The sequence below is a fragment of the Vigna umbellata genome, chromosome 1 (genome assembly GCF_029865625.1).
Source record: "Vigna umbellata cultivar VRB3 chromosome 1, Vumbellata_1.0, whole genome shotgun sequence".
NCBI classification, from domain to species: Eukaryota; Viridiplantae; Streptophyta; class Magnoliopsida; order Fabales; family Fabaceae; genus Vigna; species Vigna umbellata.
This window is the reverse complement of record NC_142165.1, coordinates 96,887,206-96,907,004: the sequence shown is the minus strand read 5'-3', so window position 1 is coordinate 96,907,004 and position 19,799 is coordinate 96,887,206. Positions and strand designations below refer to the sequence as shown.

The 19,799-nt window shown below is 31.2% G+C and overlaps 2 protein-coding genes across 4 annotated transcripts; one reads left to right on the top strand and one right to left on the bottom strand.

Annotated features, from left to right (window-relative positions):
* The first annotated feature begins 2,571 nt into the window (after window positions 1-2,571).
* On the top strand, window positions 2,572-8,817 carry TAR2 (tryptophan aminotransferase related 2). Of its 3 annotated transcripts, XM_088104953.1 has the most exons (6): window positions 2,598-2,612; window positions 3,044-3,386; window positions 6,228-6,531; window positions 7,572-7,852; window positions 8,129-8,430; window positions 8,523-8,817. In XM_088104953.1, the coding sequence occupies exons 2-6, from the start codon at window positions 3,160-3,162 to the stop codon at window positions 8,711-8,713; spliced, it is 1,305 nt and encodes a 434-aa protein (XP_087961079.1). In that variant the 5' UTR covers window positions 2,598-2,612; window positions 3,044-3,159; the 3' UTR covers window positions 8,714-8,817. The 3 variants fall into 3 exon arrangements, with proteins under 3 accessions (XP_047175310.1, XP_087961079.1, XP_047175311.1); XM_047319354.2 differs by having other exon boundaries at window positions 2,572-3,386; XM_047319355.2 differs by lacking the exons at window positions 2,598-2,612; window positions 3,044-3,386 and adding an exon at window positions 5,805-6,033.
* A 9,275-nt stretch (window positions 8,818-18,092) lies between these two features.
* Window positions 18,093-19,360, bottom strand: LOB (Lateral organ boundaries (LOB) domain family protein). The gene has a single exon (XM_047319348.2). The coding sequence runs from the start codon at window positions 19,052-19,054 to the stop codon at window positions 18,494-18,496; it is 561 nt and encodes a 186-aa protein (XP_047175304.1). The 5' UTR covers window positions 19,055-19,360; the 3' UTR covers window positions 18,093-18,493.
* Window positions 19,361-19,799: the final 439 nt, after the last annotated feature.

Here is a 19,799-nt window from a genome sequence, read left to right as displayed (position 1 = left end):
TTATTTATATATTTTATTATTTAATGATTTTATTATTATTATTTTATTTTTATTATACTATATTATTAATTATGTTACTTCAAACGTAAAGTAAATTATGTATATATAACATAATAGATTATAAGTAACATATCACATATTATGGATGCTTTATTCTTTTACATGATGGATAATGATGTTACCCGTAAAGGATTATATTCTGAAAACCTGAAAATTGTGATTTTTTATTTTTTATTTTCACTTTGGTTGTGTTTGAATTGACCGATAAATTTAACGGATTAAAACTGAATGTATTTGAAAAAAATGAAAACTGAATTTGGCATTGTTTTAATTAAGAGAAAGATGATAAAAAAAGGTTTATAAAGGTTTATTAATGAATTAATTGATGTTAATAATAAAAAATTGTTTTTTAATATAAAATGTATATTTAAGAAAATTAAATTTATTATTTTAATAATAATAATACCAACAAAATATGTTTATAAATATTCAAGTATTATTTATTATGTTTGAATAAAAATATATTAAAATTATTTTATTATTTTTATTTAACTTTTTTTTTTTGTTTTATGTGATATTGTGTCTTGTTTTCTGAAAAAAAAAATCACATATTTTACTGAGTGTGTTTTCATAGCTGAAAACAAACACAATTAAAGGAAAAGATCCCTTAAAGTAAGTAGAACATATTGAAAGCTCACTTCTTTCATACCCACACAATACACTTACCAAAATTTATTAAGTTTGCTATTGAAAGTAAAATATTAAGAATTAATATATTTTTAATTTTTAAATTTTGACTTAATGTTATTTGGTTCTAATCTTCAAAAATCATGCAATTTTTTTTAATTTAATAGTGCTAATTTTTTTATGTATCAAATTATATTTTAGATTAATGTTTGAGTTAGGTATATATGTTAACCGAACGTAGCCTATAAAACAATAATAATAGGTATTATTAAGTTAAAAAAACTATATTTATGTATTTTTAAAATTTAAAAAATAAATATATAAAAAATATTAATAATTATAAATTTCAATTATACATCAAAATATAAAAAGTACAGAAATATACGTATAATATATTATCAACATACATTATCAATGTCATGTTACTTTTATTCCTCTTTTGTCACAAATTAGAAAGTCCCACAAAAGTAATAATTATGTAAAATTATTTTCACATCTAGTCACACTTTTTTTTTTCCTTTCATTACAGAGGGTAAATCACATAAAAAAAAGTATATGATATTCTAATTACTTTTTTTGGTCTATTTATGAATTTTAAGAAGAAATTAAAGTCAGGTTGTAAGAATATATCTAAGATGCTTTCTAGTTACTCAATCTTTAAAGTACAAATAGAAAAAAGAAAAATCTTTAAAGACATTAAATTTATGTTATCTACACTATTATATAAAAGAGATTATTATTTTTTATATATTTCTAATTTTATCCTTTTACGTATTTTTTTTTAAATAAAATGATTGTTTTACCTTTAAGAGACTTTTTTTTTTTATAAATTTAACCGTTTTTGTTTTCAATTTGATTGTTATTTTTTTCAAATTTAAATATTTTAAAAACTAAAATAACTATTTATAATAAATAATTATTTTCAAAATATATGAAAATCATCTATAATAAAATTGTAAAAATTATTTATTTTTATAATTATAATAATAATACTTTTTTTTGTTATCATGAATAGAAAAAAATTATTTAAAGACATTAAATATTTGTTACAATTTTAAAAGTAATTAGTATAAAAATAATATACATTAGGATTATATGTAAGGAGGTGAAAGTTTTAATCACTTGTGATAGTGAAAGTTTTAATAAAAATGATATCAATTAACCATATTTCAAAATCATTTTTACTTCCTAATTATTATATTGATGTCAATTATATGAACACACTATTTGGATGCCAACAAAAATCTACATGTGTAAATATTGTGATGAATATTAATAAATAAAAGAATATAAGTAGATAATAAATATAAATATTTAATTATTTACTTATGGATAAATGAATGCGAGTATCATGGTAATTTTTTGAGTATTTCTTTTTTTAAAATTTGAGTAATCAAAATGAAAATATTAGTGAAAGAAATAGTAATTATTTAGAATTTGAGTTGATATATTTTTATATTTTTAACCTATGAATTGAAATTATCTTGTAAAAGATTAAGTTTCTAAAATTTATATTGGTGTAACTAGTTTAAATTTATTTTTAAAAAATCAAATTTATTTATATTAATATTTTATTGAATTACTTTATTTGAATTAGATTTAAAAATAACCTTTTATTTAAGTTTGTATTTTAAAGATTTATTTAAAATAATTTTATATAAAATTTAAAAAGTAAAATATAGAAGTATATGTGGGAATATTTATGTATGTGAATAAGTATAAAAAATCATTGAAAATATACTTTTACGGTATATCCATAAATAGTGAAATGTATTTTTTTTAGACGAAATAATAAGAGGTAATTACTACGACACCCACACCCCCACCGAACCTATTAGTAATATGTAGGCAGCACACAGATCATTGAAGACAAGCATGGCGTTACTGTTTTCAAGATCCAGCATCGGAAAACTGTGAATTTTCTGGTACAGCCAACTCAGAATTTTTGGGTTACTGTGATAATATACTGTCTCATAAACTATCTTCTTCCATTGGTTCTCACTTCAATACCACAATCACAATCTCCTCATTTAATTTTTAGGAAATGTGTTATTATTACCAATTCCCCTTTATTCCCTACTTTGCTTCGGCTCTGCTGTCTCCAATATCATCTTCTCTGTCCATTGCCACTTTCTCTATTAAATCCCGGAAAAGGTTTTTGAAGATTTTGAAATTCGGATTTCATTTCTAAGTCTCCCCCTCTCACACTGATTCTCCATTTCCCGGTTTCTTAGTTCAATCTTTTCCGTTTCATACAGATACTTTTGTATTACCACCGACCCAAACGTCTAACTTTTAACATCTCTACCAAACACTTGTCACTCTAGCTCTTTAATTGCTACCATTTTTTTAATAGGTCTCAGTGATTTCAAGCACTATAAAACGTGGACCATACCAGACACTGTTCTCTCCAAGGTCTTCCTCTATTCTGTTTTCGTTTCAGTTTTCTAGTGCTTTGTGTTTTGCTGGAAAATGGTTGCAGTTCCATCTCTGTTTTCCTTGAGGCACTTGCTGGTGCTGTCTCTTGCCCTGAATGTTAGTCTTATCCTTAGAGCTCTATATCACGAGAGGGGAGAAGACAACAAGTGGTGGTTTTGCTTCAAGAAGAAAATGATGGAAGATGCAGAATCATGTTTCACTACATCTTCAACCGCGTCTCTCCATAATTCTACTCGTGAAAAAGTCATCGACTTGGATCAGTAAGTGAAAGCTAATCTAGTATTGTTTCTATCCTGTTTCCTTAATTTTGTCAACATGTCTGCATTACGGCTGCCAAGGTAGCTAATTTTAGTGTTGTTTGGGTGTGCAAACAACTTTTCAAGATTTTTTAGTATCATTTCGTTACCCTTTTAAGAATTCCTTTTGGAGGGAGTGGGAATTAATTTCCCGGTAAGAAAAGCACAGAGAAGTAAGGTTAGATTATGTCACTGTTTTTTTTTTTTTTCAGAATCTCCCGCTACACCTTAGCTAAAACCATCGAGTTTAATGTTGAAAGTATAAAATACTGGTTATTTTTATACAGCAAAAGTATTTCTTATTTTGGAAAAATTTATTAGATGTTTCTGAATAGTTCTTATTAGACAAGGGTTCCATTTTATATAAAATTCAAAGGCTTGTCGTCTTGTTGTGAGAGGATTTGCTGCTTCTGTTACTGTTACAGCATTGCTTACGTTGTGCGTCTGTGCTTTGCTTCCTGCACTAGTTCCTGGAAGGACAGGGACAAGTCAGAGTCCTGGGAATGATTTTTTATTTTTAAAACATGTCAGTGACATTATGACATATACAAAAATAAATAAAATATCTTATTAGAGAACCTCCTCCATTAAGTTGCATTTAAGACCATGCTCTGGTCCAATCCATTTATTCCATAAATGAATTAATGAGATGCTTGTATAGTCAGATTAATCTAAATGAATATGCATCATAAATTCGTGCCATTAAATCAACCATAAATATATTCTTATTTAGCTTTAACAAATTTATTTCAAAGATATTTTTCATTTTGCAATAAATGCATTTTTTTAGTTATTGAAAACTGTTAAATGATTTAAATTTCAAACAAAATATTTTTTATTTCAAGTTTTTTAATTTTACGATAGAAATATAAGCAACAAACATGACTGGAAATGGAGTCCAGTAAAAGGTTAGCGTGTATAAAATAAGTTTATATAAAATATACAATAATTAGGGATCACAAGTAATATTTTGTTTTATTGTGACAATTAGATAATCTGAACTGTAACAAAACAACATAGTTTTTTATTCAGTCATTTAATTTGAATTAATCACTATAATTTTCAAAATCTAAACTAAATCAATTAATTTAGCTTTATTATAAATTTTTACCAATCCATGTGATAGACATCCATATTTGGTGTGCATGTTGGGACCTGATCGGAGCACGCCAAGCATAGTGTTTAACCATGATATTGGTCATCTCTCTGTTTCCAAGTTTGGAGCGTCAGAACTTTTTTAACATAAATAATTAACAAATTTGACACATACAAATTTTTATATAATTATTATTATTTTTACATATAAAAATTAATTATTTTATTTTTATAATATGTGTCAAATAAATATAAATATCAATCACTCTATCATTACTTCAAATATTTTATAGCACTGAGAATTTTATTAATTAAAATAAAATACAAAACAAACAAATTTTTATCTTAAATTGTTAATTTGTAACAAAAGGTTTATTTATTTTATTAAAAATTATATTTTATCAAGGATGAATTGCAAGTGATATTAATAAGTTATTGACAGGTGAAGCAAATTAAATACCTAATCTACCTATAAAGAGGGTGGTGCTGATAGAGTCTTAGCAGCACTAGACAGAACAGTAGGGCTGTTGTACAAGGAGTCTAACGTAGCACCATGGGAGGTCCATATTTTTACTTGACCAAGAATAATAATAATAATTAATAATTAGTGTTACGGTTGTTATGATGTTTGTTAAGGTAGTGGTGGAGCTGAAAGTATTAGAAACCTGGACATTGTTAAGAGCAGAAGGTAGAGCAATTGGTATTACCAAAGAAGTTGGTGGGGGCCATGTGCCTGATGCGCGGACAGCAATAGGAGGGCACCCTTTTGGTGGGCATTACTGTGAGCAAAAGACTTATGACATGAATGAAAGTGCGCCTGGGGTTGTGAATTGCGATGAGAAAGATCTTTACAACTTTTGGCCGCCCCAATTGTGAAACACTCAAATGTTGCTGTTTAACTTTATATGTGTCTTCTTTTTCTTGTTTCTTTTTCTTTTCTCCGTTTCCTTATGGGTCGTCTGGATCAACTGCTTCGTGGGCCCTCCCTGAATGGAACTCCATGTCTAACGTATTTTGTCTTTCCTCACCTTAGCATGCCACACCCCATTCATCTCATCTATAATATGCAGATGCCATTTCCAATCACCTATCTATCTATCTATCTATCTATATATATATATAATCTAATCTACTATTATTATCTATCATTCTATCTATCTAATCCTATATCATAGACCCTTGGACCAAACATTTTTCTTATTACCTCATCCATCCATAATCCATGCAGCCATTAACTTAACGCTATCTGTTTCTCCATCCATCTCATTTCCTTTCTTTTCTTACCTGCCCCACTGTTTCACTGTTTTCGCAATCTACCCTGCTTATTTCACATACACTTTTCTAGGGCAAAGCAAAGACTGTTCTAGGCCATTCATAGCTTCACGTTGTTTCAGATTTCAGATATCAGATCATGCCCTACATCTACATGGGTCGGTTATATTATATTAGGCACTTTACAAGAAGAAAATGACACAGATACACCATGCTACATGACGATGGGATAAAACAAAACGCGGTGCAATCATATTTCGACTTTATTTGTAATTATAGAAAATGATGAGCAGAGTATAATAATGGAAAATTTTACTAGATCTTTTAGTATGCATGCATATCTATTTTATACTTTCATTATTTTAAGTGTGATTAATGATTATTTTGTTTAGCTAGATTGGAGATGGTAATTAAGTTTACAATGTTGATGATATGCAGTGGTGACCCAATAATGTATGAAAGATTCTGGCGACAAATGGGTGACAAGACTACAATCACAATTCCAGGATGGCAATCAATGAGTTATTTATCTGATGGCTCAAACATTTGCTGGTTTTTGGAGGCTGAGTTTGCAACGGAAGTGGTGAGGTTGCACAAAGTGGTGGGCAATGCTGTGACAGAAGGTCGCCATATTGTTGTTGGGACAGGTTCCTCTCAGCTAATTCTGGCTGCCCTTTATGCTCTGTCCTCGCCTGATGCTGCTGAACCAATCAGTGTTGTATCTGCCGTGCCCTATTATTCGGTCAGTCATGCATGATCATCCATAAGTTTCATAAATATAATATTTCTACACTTTAACTTTTTCTTTTTTCTTTTTTATCTTAGAGGAATAATGTGCTCAATAACTAAACTCATAACATGCAATGAAAAAGGACACATAATTTAATATTTCAAAAGGGTAAAAACTTATTTCTTTCTTTCTCGTGTTTCTGTAGCTAGTATGAAGTGTCTCCTGAGACTTATTAATTACAGTCACATGGTCGGTGGACAAGTTGATTTAATGATTTTTAAACAAGTGGTTAGATGTTTAATACATATTAAAGGTATCAGTTATTTAAAGAAATATTTGGATTTAGGGAGATTAGTATCTCACTTCCGGTGAAGATACTGTGTTCAGAAAACACGAAAGTATTCGAGAGAATTTAGTATTTCGATATTTTGAAGTTGTTTTGTAAAGGAATTCTCTCATGTGGCCATTACCGAATCTGCCTCCTCATTTAGTTCTTCTCGTGTTTGTCTTCATCAATGTCTCTCTCTCTGATGGGCCTGAACCCGATCACATGAAGACTTGTGGTGAACAGTCGCATGTGCCAAACTGAAAAGGACTAAAATTTAGGTTCCAGACTTGCAATTTATAAAGTACGCAAGGGAAAAAGGGATCTGGTTAATTAAGTATTTATTTAGAAAGAAAGAATCAAGCTATGCACCCCTTGCATATTTTTTATGAAAAAGTTTACGTGATTGGCAAACTCAGGCTCATTAATTATCTGGGGACATCAGAAAGAGTGTTGGATATTTCTTTTATTTATTATCAGGGGAGCGGCTATACTATTGATTTTGAATATTTAAAGTTATTCTTTCTAGTTGGACGTGCACTCACAGAAGAAGAATTCTAAACTTTCCTAACATTTTAATATTGTAATGCTTTTAACTTCTCAATTGAATAATTGAGAAGTTAAAGAATGTAGCAAAGAAATATTGTTGCAAAGAAATACTGTTGGCTTGTTTTTAGTTTGAGCAGTTCATGCTTAAATGTTGAATTGAGGAATTATGTACTTGCAGTCGTACCCCTCAATGGCAGATTACCAGAAATCAGGCCTTTACCAATGGGCTGGTGATGCAGAGAATTTTGACAAAGAAGGTCCTTACATTGAGCTGGTTACTTCTCCCAATAACCCTGATGGATATAGAAGGAAATCAATGGTGAACAGAAACCAGGGACTATTGATTCATGACCTTGCCTATTATTGGCCACAATACACTCCAATATCATCCCCTTCGGATCATGATCTCACGCTTTTTACTGCCTCAAAAACCACTGGTCATGCTGGAATGCGCATAGGGTAAGTTCATAACAATGCTTGACCTGCCTCAACTGGGCATAGTTTTTTATTTGGTGGAAATTCGGGTGTTGATTAATGAAAAGTTCTCCACTTTATAACGATGTAGTTTTAAACAATTATTCAATCGTGTGTTATACCATTTAAAAACTTCTCTGCTAAAATAAAACCTTCTGAAATTATATCAAATGAAGAACATGTGATAATGCTTGTGAATTATACTGATATCAAGTGATCAAATAAATAATTTTCTTAGAAACTTTCTTCTCATAATTGTAGGTGGGCTCTTGTGAGAGATAAAGAGGTAGCGAAGAAAATGACTAAATTCATAGAGCTGAATACAATTGGTGTCTCGAAGGATTCTCAACTGAGAGCTGCCAAGGTTTTAAAGGCCGTCTCTGAGAGCTGTGGAGAAGAAAACCACAAAAACGGGGAATCATTTTTCAAGTACAGCTACAACCTCATGGCACAAAGGTGGAAGCAACTGAGGGAAGTGGTTGATGCCGGTGATATGTTCACAATCCCCCAATTTTCTCCCGCATTCTGCACCTTCTTTGGTAAGGAGACGGAGCCTCAGCCAGGTAAATTACTGATTAACAAATTGTACATTAGATTTTCATGTATGGATGGATATGATTTTTTACCCCTTTGTTATATTGTACCTATGTTGCAGCTTTCGTGTGGTTGAAGTGCGAGGGAGATATTGAGGACTGCGAGACCTTCCTTCGAGGACACAAAATTATAACCAGAAGTGGCACACAGTTTGGGGCTAGCCCAAAATATGTAAGAATTAGCATGTTGGATACAGATGAAACTTTTATACAGTTTATAGAGAGACTATCAGCCATACAGGAGCGAGAATGAAAATTTACCCCCTTGTGTATATCATATGTAAATATATATATGCACAACAAATAAAAGGTGATAGTTCATATGTAATGTTCGTGAGTGCAATTTTTGCTGATCCATGCATAACAGTGTGTTTTCTTAAACGCAATATCGGTCTTGGGGCTCATTCAAAATGAAGTCCAGTAAACTAGACTAATAAGTTTACCTTAAATACCGTAAGATTGATCTTATAAGACGCCAACATAAATTCAATTCGTAAAACATTACACTGAAGCATACAAAAAAACAAAACACTCAATTCTTCTTATAACAGGCTTCAGAAATCAGAGTAGTTACACAACGGGTGTTGCTACTGGTAGTAAGTATTTGGAAATAGAAACAATATTTACAATTTATGAGTAATTTTAGCGTAAGAGACCTGATAAAGAAATAAAGTTGATTTTTAATACGTGAAAAACAACAATATTTTTAGAAGGAAAGAACCGAAAGTAAATAATAAAGGGCGAGAGGTAGAGCAGCACTCTTAATCAGAAAAAAGGAGAATTCAAGATAAAAGTATTTTTTGTCAACTTTTCAATAAATGATTCCTGCTTCTATCGCAGTATGGTTATTATTATTTTTACCATTATAAAGCAAACTTAAGAGTAGTTTGAATTCCTTTCATGGTTAAGGAACACGCAGTCCATATTGACATATCTTGTCTATTACCAAGAATGTGACCTTTTCACAAATAAACGGTGATTGTTTTATTTTTTCTTGATTGAACTCTGGCCCTGAATGTACCTGCTATACTTTTATTGTCGGAGAGACTGAATGTGTGTCATCACAATTCATACGTCATTAAATTTTCCATTTCAACCCAGAGAGAGGATTTTTTTACTGTGTGCTTTACTCGAAGCCAGGAGATTACCATCGAATACACTCCCCTGCTGATTGGAACATTCTTGTGCGCATGCATTACATAATTTCATCACACTGGTCTTTTAATTATAAACATTATCTTTTTTTCTCTGATGTTATTTACTTTTTCAATTCTTGATTGATTTGAATTGAATCATAAGCTTTATGAATACCCAAGGCATCGAGTGCACCATTGATAGCAGAATTTTAATGAGGTTATGATATTTTATGTTGTTGTCTTCTGAAAATTATGACCAGTCAAGTGGTAATTGATGAAGATTTAGTGATTTGGTTGTGGAAATAGGTTCAATAAATGCAGAGTAGAAAGACTGCTTGTGGTATTTGTCTGATTTATATGTAACTAGACTTCTGCTTGCTTTATCAGCCTTGCCATCTCAAACATTTAAGAAAATGAGGCACCTGATGGTTATTCTCTTTCTCATGTTACAGAAGACACCATTTGGATATACAAGGAAAGATGTCCTGTAAATTGGACTTGGGGTTACTTTACCTGACATTGGCTTAAAAAGTGGACTAGAGGTACTTGCTTTTTTGCTTATTCAACATCTTTTTTGTTTTTTTAATATTTTTTTTACTTCAATATCTTTTGCTTATTCCAATTCATGTGAGAAAGTACGTAGCCTGGAGATTATACAAATGGTTCGGGTTCCTTGTAAATAAAGAACGCAGTTAGTGTACCTTCTTTGAATTGCTTTTGGCTATGATGCAAGGAATAACATATAGATAATTCACGCAACTCTTCTTGGTATGCTGTATTGATTTCATCGATTCTACTAGGTATACCTAAAGTTAATTCCAACATTTGGTTTATTTTTTGTAATGGTTATGTATTTGCAGTGAAACTTTGTTTAGTTTTACTCAGATTTTCACACTAGTTAAAAAAATTACGACTTTGATGTTTTTTAGTTTTTGATGTCCAAAATCAGACCGGTATCATGTTAGAAAACGTTAATTTGACGTCAGATTATATCACCAACATCAAAGTACGTTGAAAAACTATATAAATCGACGTCCTATGATGTCAAGCGCAATCCCTTCATGTTTAGCGAAAGATCCAGATGGTGGTATGTGGTTAGTGGAAAAGGAATATTTGATGTCTGAAATTGGGATCACAATGACGTCAATATAGCTGAGCCACACCTTCTTGCTCAGCAAAATTTTCTCTATGGAACTACAAAGAATTTGACGTGGAACTTTGTACTTTCTGATCAAAATTTAACATTTCTGACATTAATTAACATCAATTAACGTCTAGAAGTATAACTTCTGACATCATTTTAGTGCATTTTTTATAAAAGTTTTGATTTTTCAATTTTACCATATCTAAAAATCAGAAAATCAAGTTTTGCATTTGATATATATAGAATTTATCTATTTATAATTCAAACTACAACTAAAACTATGACAAATAAATCTAAAAACTAAAGTTATCAATATCAAAACAAAAAGAATTAAAAGTAAACTATTGTAACTTCATATCTTCAAAAGATACGCTGCTCATTTATGCATTAGCTTCCTGATTATGATATTTGTTAATAGGAATATATTGTTAAACCGTTGCAAAAATAAAAAAACTTGAATATTAGTTTTAGAAGATATTTTTTGGATTTAGAAATACTTTCCAAAACAAACAATGATAAAATAAAATATAAGGAGGTGTAGAGAATTTTATTAAAATTTTAATGGGATAGTTTCTAGATTACAACTTTGATATGAGTGCAGGAAAAAAAATTAGGGTGCAGGATGAAAAGGCCCTGTAAAGATAAAGACGGTCTAGGCCAACATTTGAATAAGAGTATTGAATATTTTAGCGCACCTAATCCTTTATTTATATCTGCCCAGTTACTATATTAAACCTCAGTTTTATTCCAGAAGAAGAGGGGAAATTGTGAAAAAACAAATCGTTTGGGAGAATCTTTTCGGAAACATATTTAATATATTCTGTTTAGTTCGGCCAAAAACTTCCGAAACATATTTTGTATAAGAGTATTTTGGAAACTATTATATGCATTTTGGAATATTTATTCTGGAAATCTCAATTTTAAAAATTATATTTCGAAAAAAATTTCAAAAAATTCCGTTTCAAAAATTTTATTTCGTAAATTCTGGACAATTTATTACGAAAATTTAACCGAACTTGTGTTTCGGAAGTCACTTTTAAATAGAATAAAATATTTATTTAAATAAATATTGAGGTGGTGTGCGAAGAAATTGATGGGCTGCAGATCCCGTATTGTCAAACCGCGTTTTCTTTGTAGGCCCAATTCAAATGGACCACATTACAGTAACATGGTGGCCTTTGTTATTTAAAATCGCCCTCGCTTTTAAAAGGTAAAATATATTTTGAACCCTATGTCCAAAATAGAACCCTTTAACAACTCCTTTTAAGAATATTATAATAATATAAAATCTTAAAATTTTTTATTTACGTTTATTTTTATTATTATTATATTAATAAGAAATTATTAAGTGATAGGATTTAAACAAAGTGTAATATGTAAGGACTCTTTTTTAAAATAAAATTATAAAATACCTAATTTTGTGTGTGTAGAAGAGGAGAAAAGGAAAACGAAGTAGAGAGCGCCAAAGAGCGGTTTAAATATTGGAAAATGATACTTGAACAATCATTTTTGACAACATTTAGACACGCGCACACGTGTCTAAATTTGAGTGGTTCATTTTCATTTAATTTTTCTAACTGGACCACTCAAATTTAGACACGTGTGCGCGTGTCTAAATGTTGTCAAAAATGGTTGTTCAAGTGTCATTTTCCTTAAATATTTGTATGCCCATGACAAAACGGTAATAAAGATTATTGTATATACAAACTTTAGTTTTAGTATGTAAACATTACATTTTAAATGTAAAAGCTATCTTTTTTCAATTTTTAAAATAATACTACGGACGGATATTTTAATTTTGATACAATAAAAGTAATTTTTTTAATAAAAACGCTAATATATTTTTAGACTCCTTCCATGAAGCAATATAAGATTTTTGGACTACTCTATAGACAGACAATGCAAACGCGACACAAAAATAGGTTGATTTCAATTTAGACAGAAAACTACATTAAAAGGGAACATAATTTGAAAAGTATCATTGTAACTTTAATGTTTACACACACACAATTATTACATCTTCTTTTTATTTACTGATATTTCATTCTATAAATATACCATTTTCTTTACCACTTCTACCAAAACTACTTAGCAAATAATTAGGTCAATTTTCACTTTTTGTTTTTGTACTTTGTGTCTTTCTTTCATAAACCAAAAAAACATTGTAAGCCGTCAAGTGAAGAAAAAGAAAAAAGTTTGACTAAACAAGTGTGATAAGAACTGCACGAATGCTCTCTTCCTCCCTTTCCTCCTTCATGGGCACAATACATGTATTCCCTTTTCACTTTTACCAAATAGGAGTTCCCTTAAATAGTTCAGTCGTTTTAAGAGAAAAATAATCACAAAACATATTTGTGTTTGTTTGTATCAAATTAAACTTATAAATTTCAGTAACAGAATAGAAACTATGCATAGTATTAGAACTATTATACTTCCTTATATACACTTCTATTTTCTCCCTAAAATGAAATTCTCATACTTGTAATTGATTTTAGCTTTGTTTTTTTGTTTAAAAGAAATAAATTGTATGCATATGAATATTATGGGTCCTAACAAATGAACTGATAATATATATTCATTTCATTTTCCATAAGTTGGGAGTTTATATAGAACATAAGCTAACAATTTTAAATTATTTTACATTATTATTTCATAACAAATAATCATATGTAGTAATTTTGCTGACTTTTATACTAGTATCTTAAAATTCATACCAATAATAATTTGTGTTAATCAACTTGATATCAAATTAGTTAGTGTTTAGTTTCTATACTTAACATGTATATGTTTCGATGTAATCTCACATCAATTAGAAATAAGACAAAATTTTAATTTATAAGTAAATAATAATTTCACAATTGAAAAGTGGAAAGAAAGACAATTTTATTTATTATAGGAATCCACAAAGTATATTGTGAAAGATGAATATATGACAAGTTGAAGATGGAAAATTAAAGATTTAAAAAAACGAGTTGATAAATTTAAGACAACTGTTGATATTCTTATTATTGAAACTAAGTGAATAGATATATATTTAAAAATGTAAAAGATCTCTTATAGTGAAGTTAAAGCATGAATATCAATGTAGTTTGGAACGAACACATACTTAATATAATTTAGAGGAATCAATGTAATTTTGATTTTTTTTATAATTTTTATTATATTTTTTATATTATGTAAGATGCTCTATGTTCCCATAATTTTTCACTTGTTAAGGAAATTTAAGAATATTAAAAAACTTACCTATATATTTTAAAATACATGAAATATTTAAAGAAAAAGAAATACGAAAATTACTTTTAAAATGATAAAAATGGAATTAAAGAATTATTTAGGTCAAGTACTGAATTAAACTCCATCCCATAAATCTTTATCTAGATCTGTCTATTTGAACTTCATATGTTATCTTTATATTAGATTCATGTCTCCATCAACATATAAAAAATAGTAACATTAGTTGATATATTTTCATAGACTTATCACACAAATCTAGTATTTCGATTCTTCCAAATATAACATTTGATTCTCTTAATTTAAAATATAATAAAAATTATAAAAGAAAATTAAAAATTACATTAACCTTCAAAACTATATAATATAAGCATTACTAACATGTTGCTCTCGACATTACTTCTATAGGCTTCTCACATACGTAGGAATGTAAACTTCATCTTTTTTTAAAACACCGACATATATTTCTCTCTCTAGAGATAGAAGTTGACCACTACCAGTACTTAAGAACTAAAAGAAAAAAGAAAAAAGAAAAAAGAAAAACAAGGTGTAAGTCCTTCTACATTAGCAAACTCGTTAAATGCATCACGTGCATGCATTCCAAAATAATCAAGATCCACATTTCTTATCTTATTTGCTCATACATTAATTTCATTGAAGTATATAAAATTGTCTACATGACTCATTCATTATATTATTAGGCAATAAAAATTAAAAAATAGGACTAGTATAGACATTAAACATGTATTTCGATATTAAAGTGGCGTATGTCCATAAAGTTCATCACAAATTAAGTTATATTTCTATATGGTTTCACAACAACAAATAATACAAAAAACGATCCCCACTATTTACAACGCCAAATAGAAAAGAAAATGGTTCTTCTGAATTGGTGTAATTAACTCAAAAATCATACATGAAAACAGTCTAAGAAAACGAAATATAAACTCAAACCCGCACAATAAATATTCACCTACAATGATCTTTTATCTTTTAAAGTCGATTTCATACTTACAAATCTTTGAGGTACTCTTCTTTATATTTCAAACTCTAGACTTTCGTTCTCGTTTCACTCCATTTTTGTGCACGTTTCAAATACTACACTTTCGTGTGGGCTTCAAATCCTAAACTTTCTACTTGACATTCCTTATTGTCATCAATATATATATGTATGCAAGTTATATTTTAATGCAGGAGTGTTCTAAAGTTTATTGAAAGACTTAGGGTGTACTTCGTTTTCATTATAACTCTGTTTAACCAAATTTTACCACTCTTTTAAGGATAAAGAAGTAAAATAACTAATAGTACGATGAATAAACATTCAGACAGGGCTTAGAAAATATGTTAGACGCAGGTTGGACTTGACTAGGAAATGAAAGTGGGAGAAGGGCAGCTTGAAGAAGGTAGAGATTAACGAAGTGGAGTTTATAAGTGAGATATTTGAATGGATTGCAAGGGTATGAAGAACTTGACAATGACAGATGATGGTGAAATGAAGATAGGAAGAGAAATATAATTGAGTGGTGATAATAGACTTGTTTGTTAGCAGTTTGAGTTATGAATGATGACCAAGTTCATTAGCAGTTTGAGTTATGCTTTTCAGACTTGGAATATTTTTGGTACACACAATTGAAGGGGACACATCATATGTGCACGTATACTTGTCTCAACGACTGCCTGTAAATACTATTAGGGTGACAATAGACTTGTTTGTCTCTCTTGACCATAATGTGACGAATGACGAAAGTACATTAGTACATGTTTGGGTCTGTGAGTGTATGTAGAAAGAGAGAGAGAGAGTGGAAATTAAACCACATAACGCGAAAGATACAAGTCCCTGGACCCATTGTGGGCTTTTATTAGGTGCACGAGGACATAAAGAATTTGATGTGGGGGCTTAAATAGGGATAGGACCCCCCACATGCTTGTCCTTTCTAATAACTTCACCCTGCCAATTTCACCTGCTCTTTGCTTCTTTTCCACGTCTTAGTGCAGAGTGAAGAAGATTGATGGGTTTGATGGATTCTGAAATTATAACTATTGCATTCATTCAGAGAAACAACAAGTTCAGAAAGCCATACTCACTTTTTCTCTGAGCCACAACAGTGTATATATCACACCCCTAATTTCCTTTGGTTATTTATTCGCTACAAATTATTTAGTTTTGTTAGTTCCAACGCGAACATCTCCAATGCTATAATCTAATCGTATTTATACTCGTTAAAAGGGACTTGACGTTGTAAGGGAGATATTCTGAGGGAAAGTTGATCAGGGATTAGATTTGGTTCACCAAAAATTCCAAGAAAGAAAAGGTTGAGGCCTTTGGTGATCTCGAGGATGAAAGCGGGGTCATGGTGACTCTCACAGTCATATTATCATATATAAAGTGAAGAAAGAGAAGGTTATGAATTGGAGGTCTTAATATGGACGTGACTCTCTCGCTGCCAACGCCCTCGTGTCCCTCATACACATTCATATTCTTTGAGGAGAGGGGGAGAGGGGGGGAGGGCTGTGACCCTTCTGACTTTTCTTGATTTTAATGAGTGTAACAGTGTCTGTGTGCTGTGTCCTGAGAGATGGACTAATAAAGTGACTGACAAAACTGAAGGGAGAAACAGAACATGTTTTCAGCATTTAGCTCAGTACTTACACTCACTCTGCAAACACCTCAATATTATCATTTCACAATTTAGATAGAGAGATAAATAATATCAGGATTGTCTCAATTTTCATGATTTCAAATTCAATTTTATATTCATAAAAAATATACATTTAGGCTTCCTTTTTAACGTTATTATTTATATTTACTCGTATATGAGATAACATGGATGTCCGCTTGCTTTATTTGGGTAAGAAAGGCCTTGTCTTCAGGGAAATGAATTGACCGTGGAAAAAAACCCTAACCCTATCCACGATATTTCCTCGGATTAAGACTTTTTTTTTTTAAAATGCTGCAACTTCTGTGGTTCTGATCTCACCAGGATCGGATCAGAATTTTACCTGCCAAATTGCAAACTAACATTTGCCTAGATAGAAACAATCCAATGAAGAAGATGTATAGAGGCTATTAATGTTTACCAATTCCATTCAATGAAGCTACAGACATTTTTTTTATCAGCAAAAAAAGCTACATAAATAAACTTCTGTGTCTGTATAGTTAGCATCTAAAATAATTTATATAAGTTGGAATGCATGCAAATTGTTGTCAATGTAGCTGCAGTCTATGAGAGAGAGGAAGACGGGGTCATTCATACTGTTTCCCAGTATTGTCTGGAGGTGGAGGAGGTGTTGGTGGTTGATAGCAACAGTTTCGTAGGGCAAGCCTGCAGGGTACACTTCGAAGGATATAGATGAAAGAGAGAGAGAAAGAAAAGCTGAAAACCTAAGGATGAATGAACTACTACTATTACTTTATGTATGGGATCCAACAAGGACAGCGACTGTGGCTCACTATTTCAGATATTTTATGATTAAAGAAAAGTGGAGATGGAGCTCTAAGCCTCAGTCTCACGGGAAGACAATGTTTTAGACCGAGATATTCATTATCTTACCTTTTTTTCAGTACATGATGAAAACTACAATTCAAACTAGTTTAGATTACAGCAGAGACACGAGTTCAGAAAAACACTGCTCGTTTTTCCTGTTAGTTGAGTTCATCAAACACCATACCCAATGCCCAACGTATATCTCAGCAAAATTTAAGAAGATATGGCGGGCTAACAAAAAGATGTGTTGGATTACGATCAGGGACATCCTTTTACATGAAAACTACATACAACAACACTACATGATAGCCGAACTGAAGCTTAATATCTTGTCTTTGTGTCTTTGACTGTGACATCTAATTAATTCGATTCCCTCAGTGTCATTGACTTGAATATGGCAAGGAATAATAATTTTATTATGAGAACTAGGCTGGTGAAGTAAACTCAAAGAGGATAGTTAAAGAAAGGAAAACAATATTCGAATAAGTGAGTAGTTTTACCTATATAAACTGGGTTAATTACTAATTAGAGTAAAAAAACCTATTAAAAAGGTGGTCCACAAATAAGAGAAAATTAAAAAGTGAGAAAACAGGCTGGAATGTAGAGTTATTAGGCTTTATAACCTACTAATGTTAATGCTTACTTATTGTGAATGAGAAATAATGAGCGAGAAAGATGTAAATTCCGCTTCACATTGCACATGCCTAGAGTTGCATCAATACCCAATAAGAGGTCTAGTAGGCACATACATTAGTATGCATGTTCTACCAACTTATTTAGGCTCTAAAGAAAAGACTACCTAAGTCTCTGGATATAAGTTTAAAACAATACACGGTCATCATCTAGGAAAGAAAAGGCAACAAATAAAATTAAGAGACACGGTAGAGGTTCAGAGTCACCTAGCTAGAAGAGTCCAACTAAGGCTACATAGCCAAGAGTCCATAATAGACACATATAATATCACCACGCCATCAGAATATTGCAGGCCACGCCTCAAAAAGTATAAACCCTAGAAGGGTTAATACTGCAATCTTAATTCACAAATTACCTCCTCCACCTCCTCCCTCACTGATGTCCTCCGAAGAGGTATCAGTCCAAGGAAGGGCATAAGGAAAGGAATAAGCAGTAGCAGTAGCTTGCCGATAGAACCCAGTTCCTTCGTTACCAAATCTTGCAGTAAACTGCCTTTGGGGCACATGTTGAAATGCAGCAAGTCCTGGTGGCACAGAAAGAGATGCTGGAGGGATGTCAGTGTAAGAGTAGCGTAGCAGATCAGCGTTTGCAGCATCAAGCTCCTTTTGGAGCCTTTGAACTTGTCTCTGCAGGAAAGAGATGGCTCCTACGCAGCCATAAACTGGGTCCCTCACGCGTGCCTCTGCTTCATATGCGAGTGAGTTCACTGCATCCTCCCTCTGCTGAGGGAGAAGTTCGTTCAGGAGTTTCGTCACATTGCTAGCACCAAAAATTTTGTGGACGTTGGCGAATTTCTGAGGCTCTTCGGGTGGGAAGTAAGGCGCAAAGATGCATCCTGGCATGCATTTCCTCCTCAAGAATTTGCAGGCAGCACATGGAGAATTGTAGGAGCTGGATGATGCCATTTGCCTGCACTAGAAAGATGAGCATGAAACCAATTAACAAACTTCTTATCAAACTCCTTGTTAAGTTCTTCCATGAGCAGTTTTAGATTCAAACTTCTTATCAAAGACGAAGTAAATGAATGATCCGAAAACTGGATCTGATGCAAGTTTGCCCAGTTGCACTCTTAATATGTATTCCACTTATTTTAACAAGCCTTGATTTGTTCTCTGATATTATTATCATGGTTACAGAATACATATAGAAAAAGCTTTTCTAAGTACTTACAATCGCAATAGTACAAGTCCTATGATAGACCCTTAAGTCTTCTGTAAATCTCCCCCAGACAAACAACCCTTAACTTCCCCTCTTCCTTTACATACACATACATACATGCAACGAGATCATATGTGCTGACTGGCATAAATTCAAAGATTCTTTGTAACTTTCAATTATAATATTAATATGATTATCTTTTTCCTTTCTTGTTTCCTTTTCTGAAAAAGATGTGTTTTCCTTCTTTCCTCTTTTTCTTTTCTTTTTCTGTTCATGACTAAAAAAAACAGTAAAGAACTCTTGGTTTTAAGCCTGTTATCTGTAAAATCTTGATCTGAATTCCTCCTGAAGTTCATGGTATGTTTTCCTCTTCTGCTTCATTTCCTTATCTGAACAAACATTATATTTAATGTTCTTACACTGGTGGAGATAAGAACACTTTATCTGTATAAATCTTTCTTCTGCCGAAGAATTAACTCAGCTGCATGACAA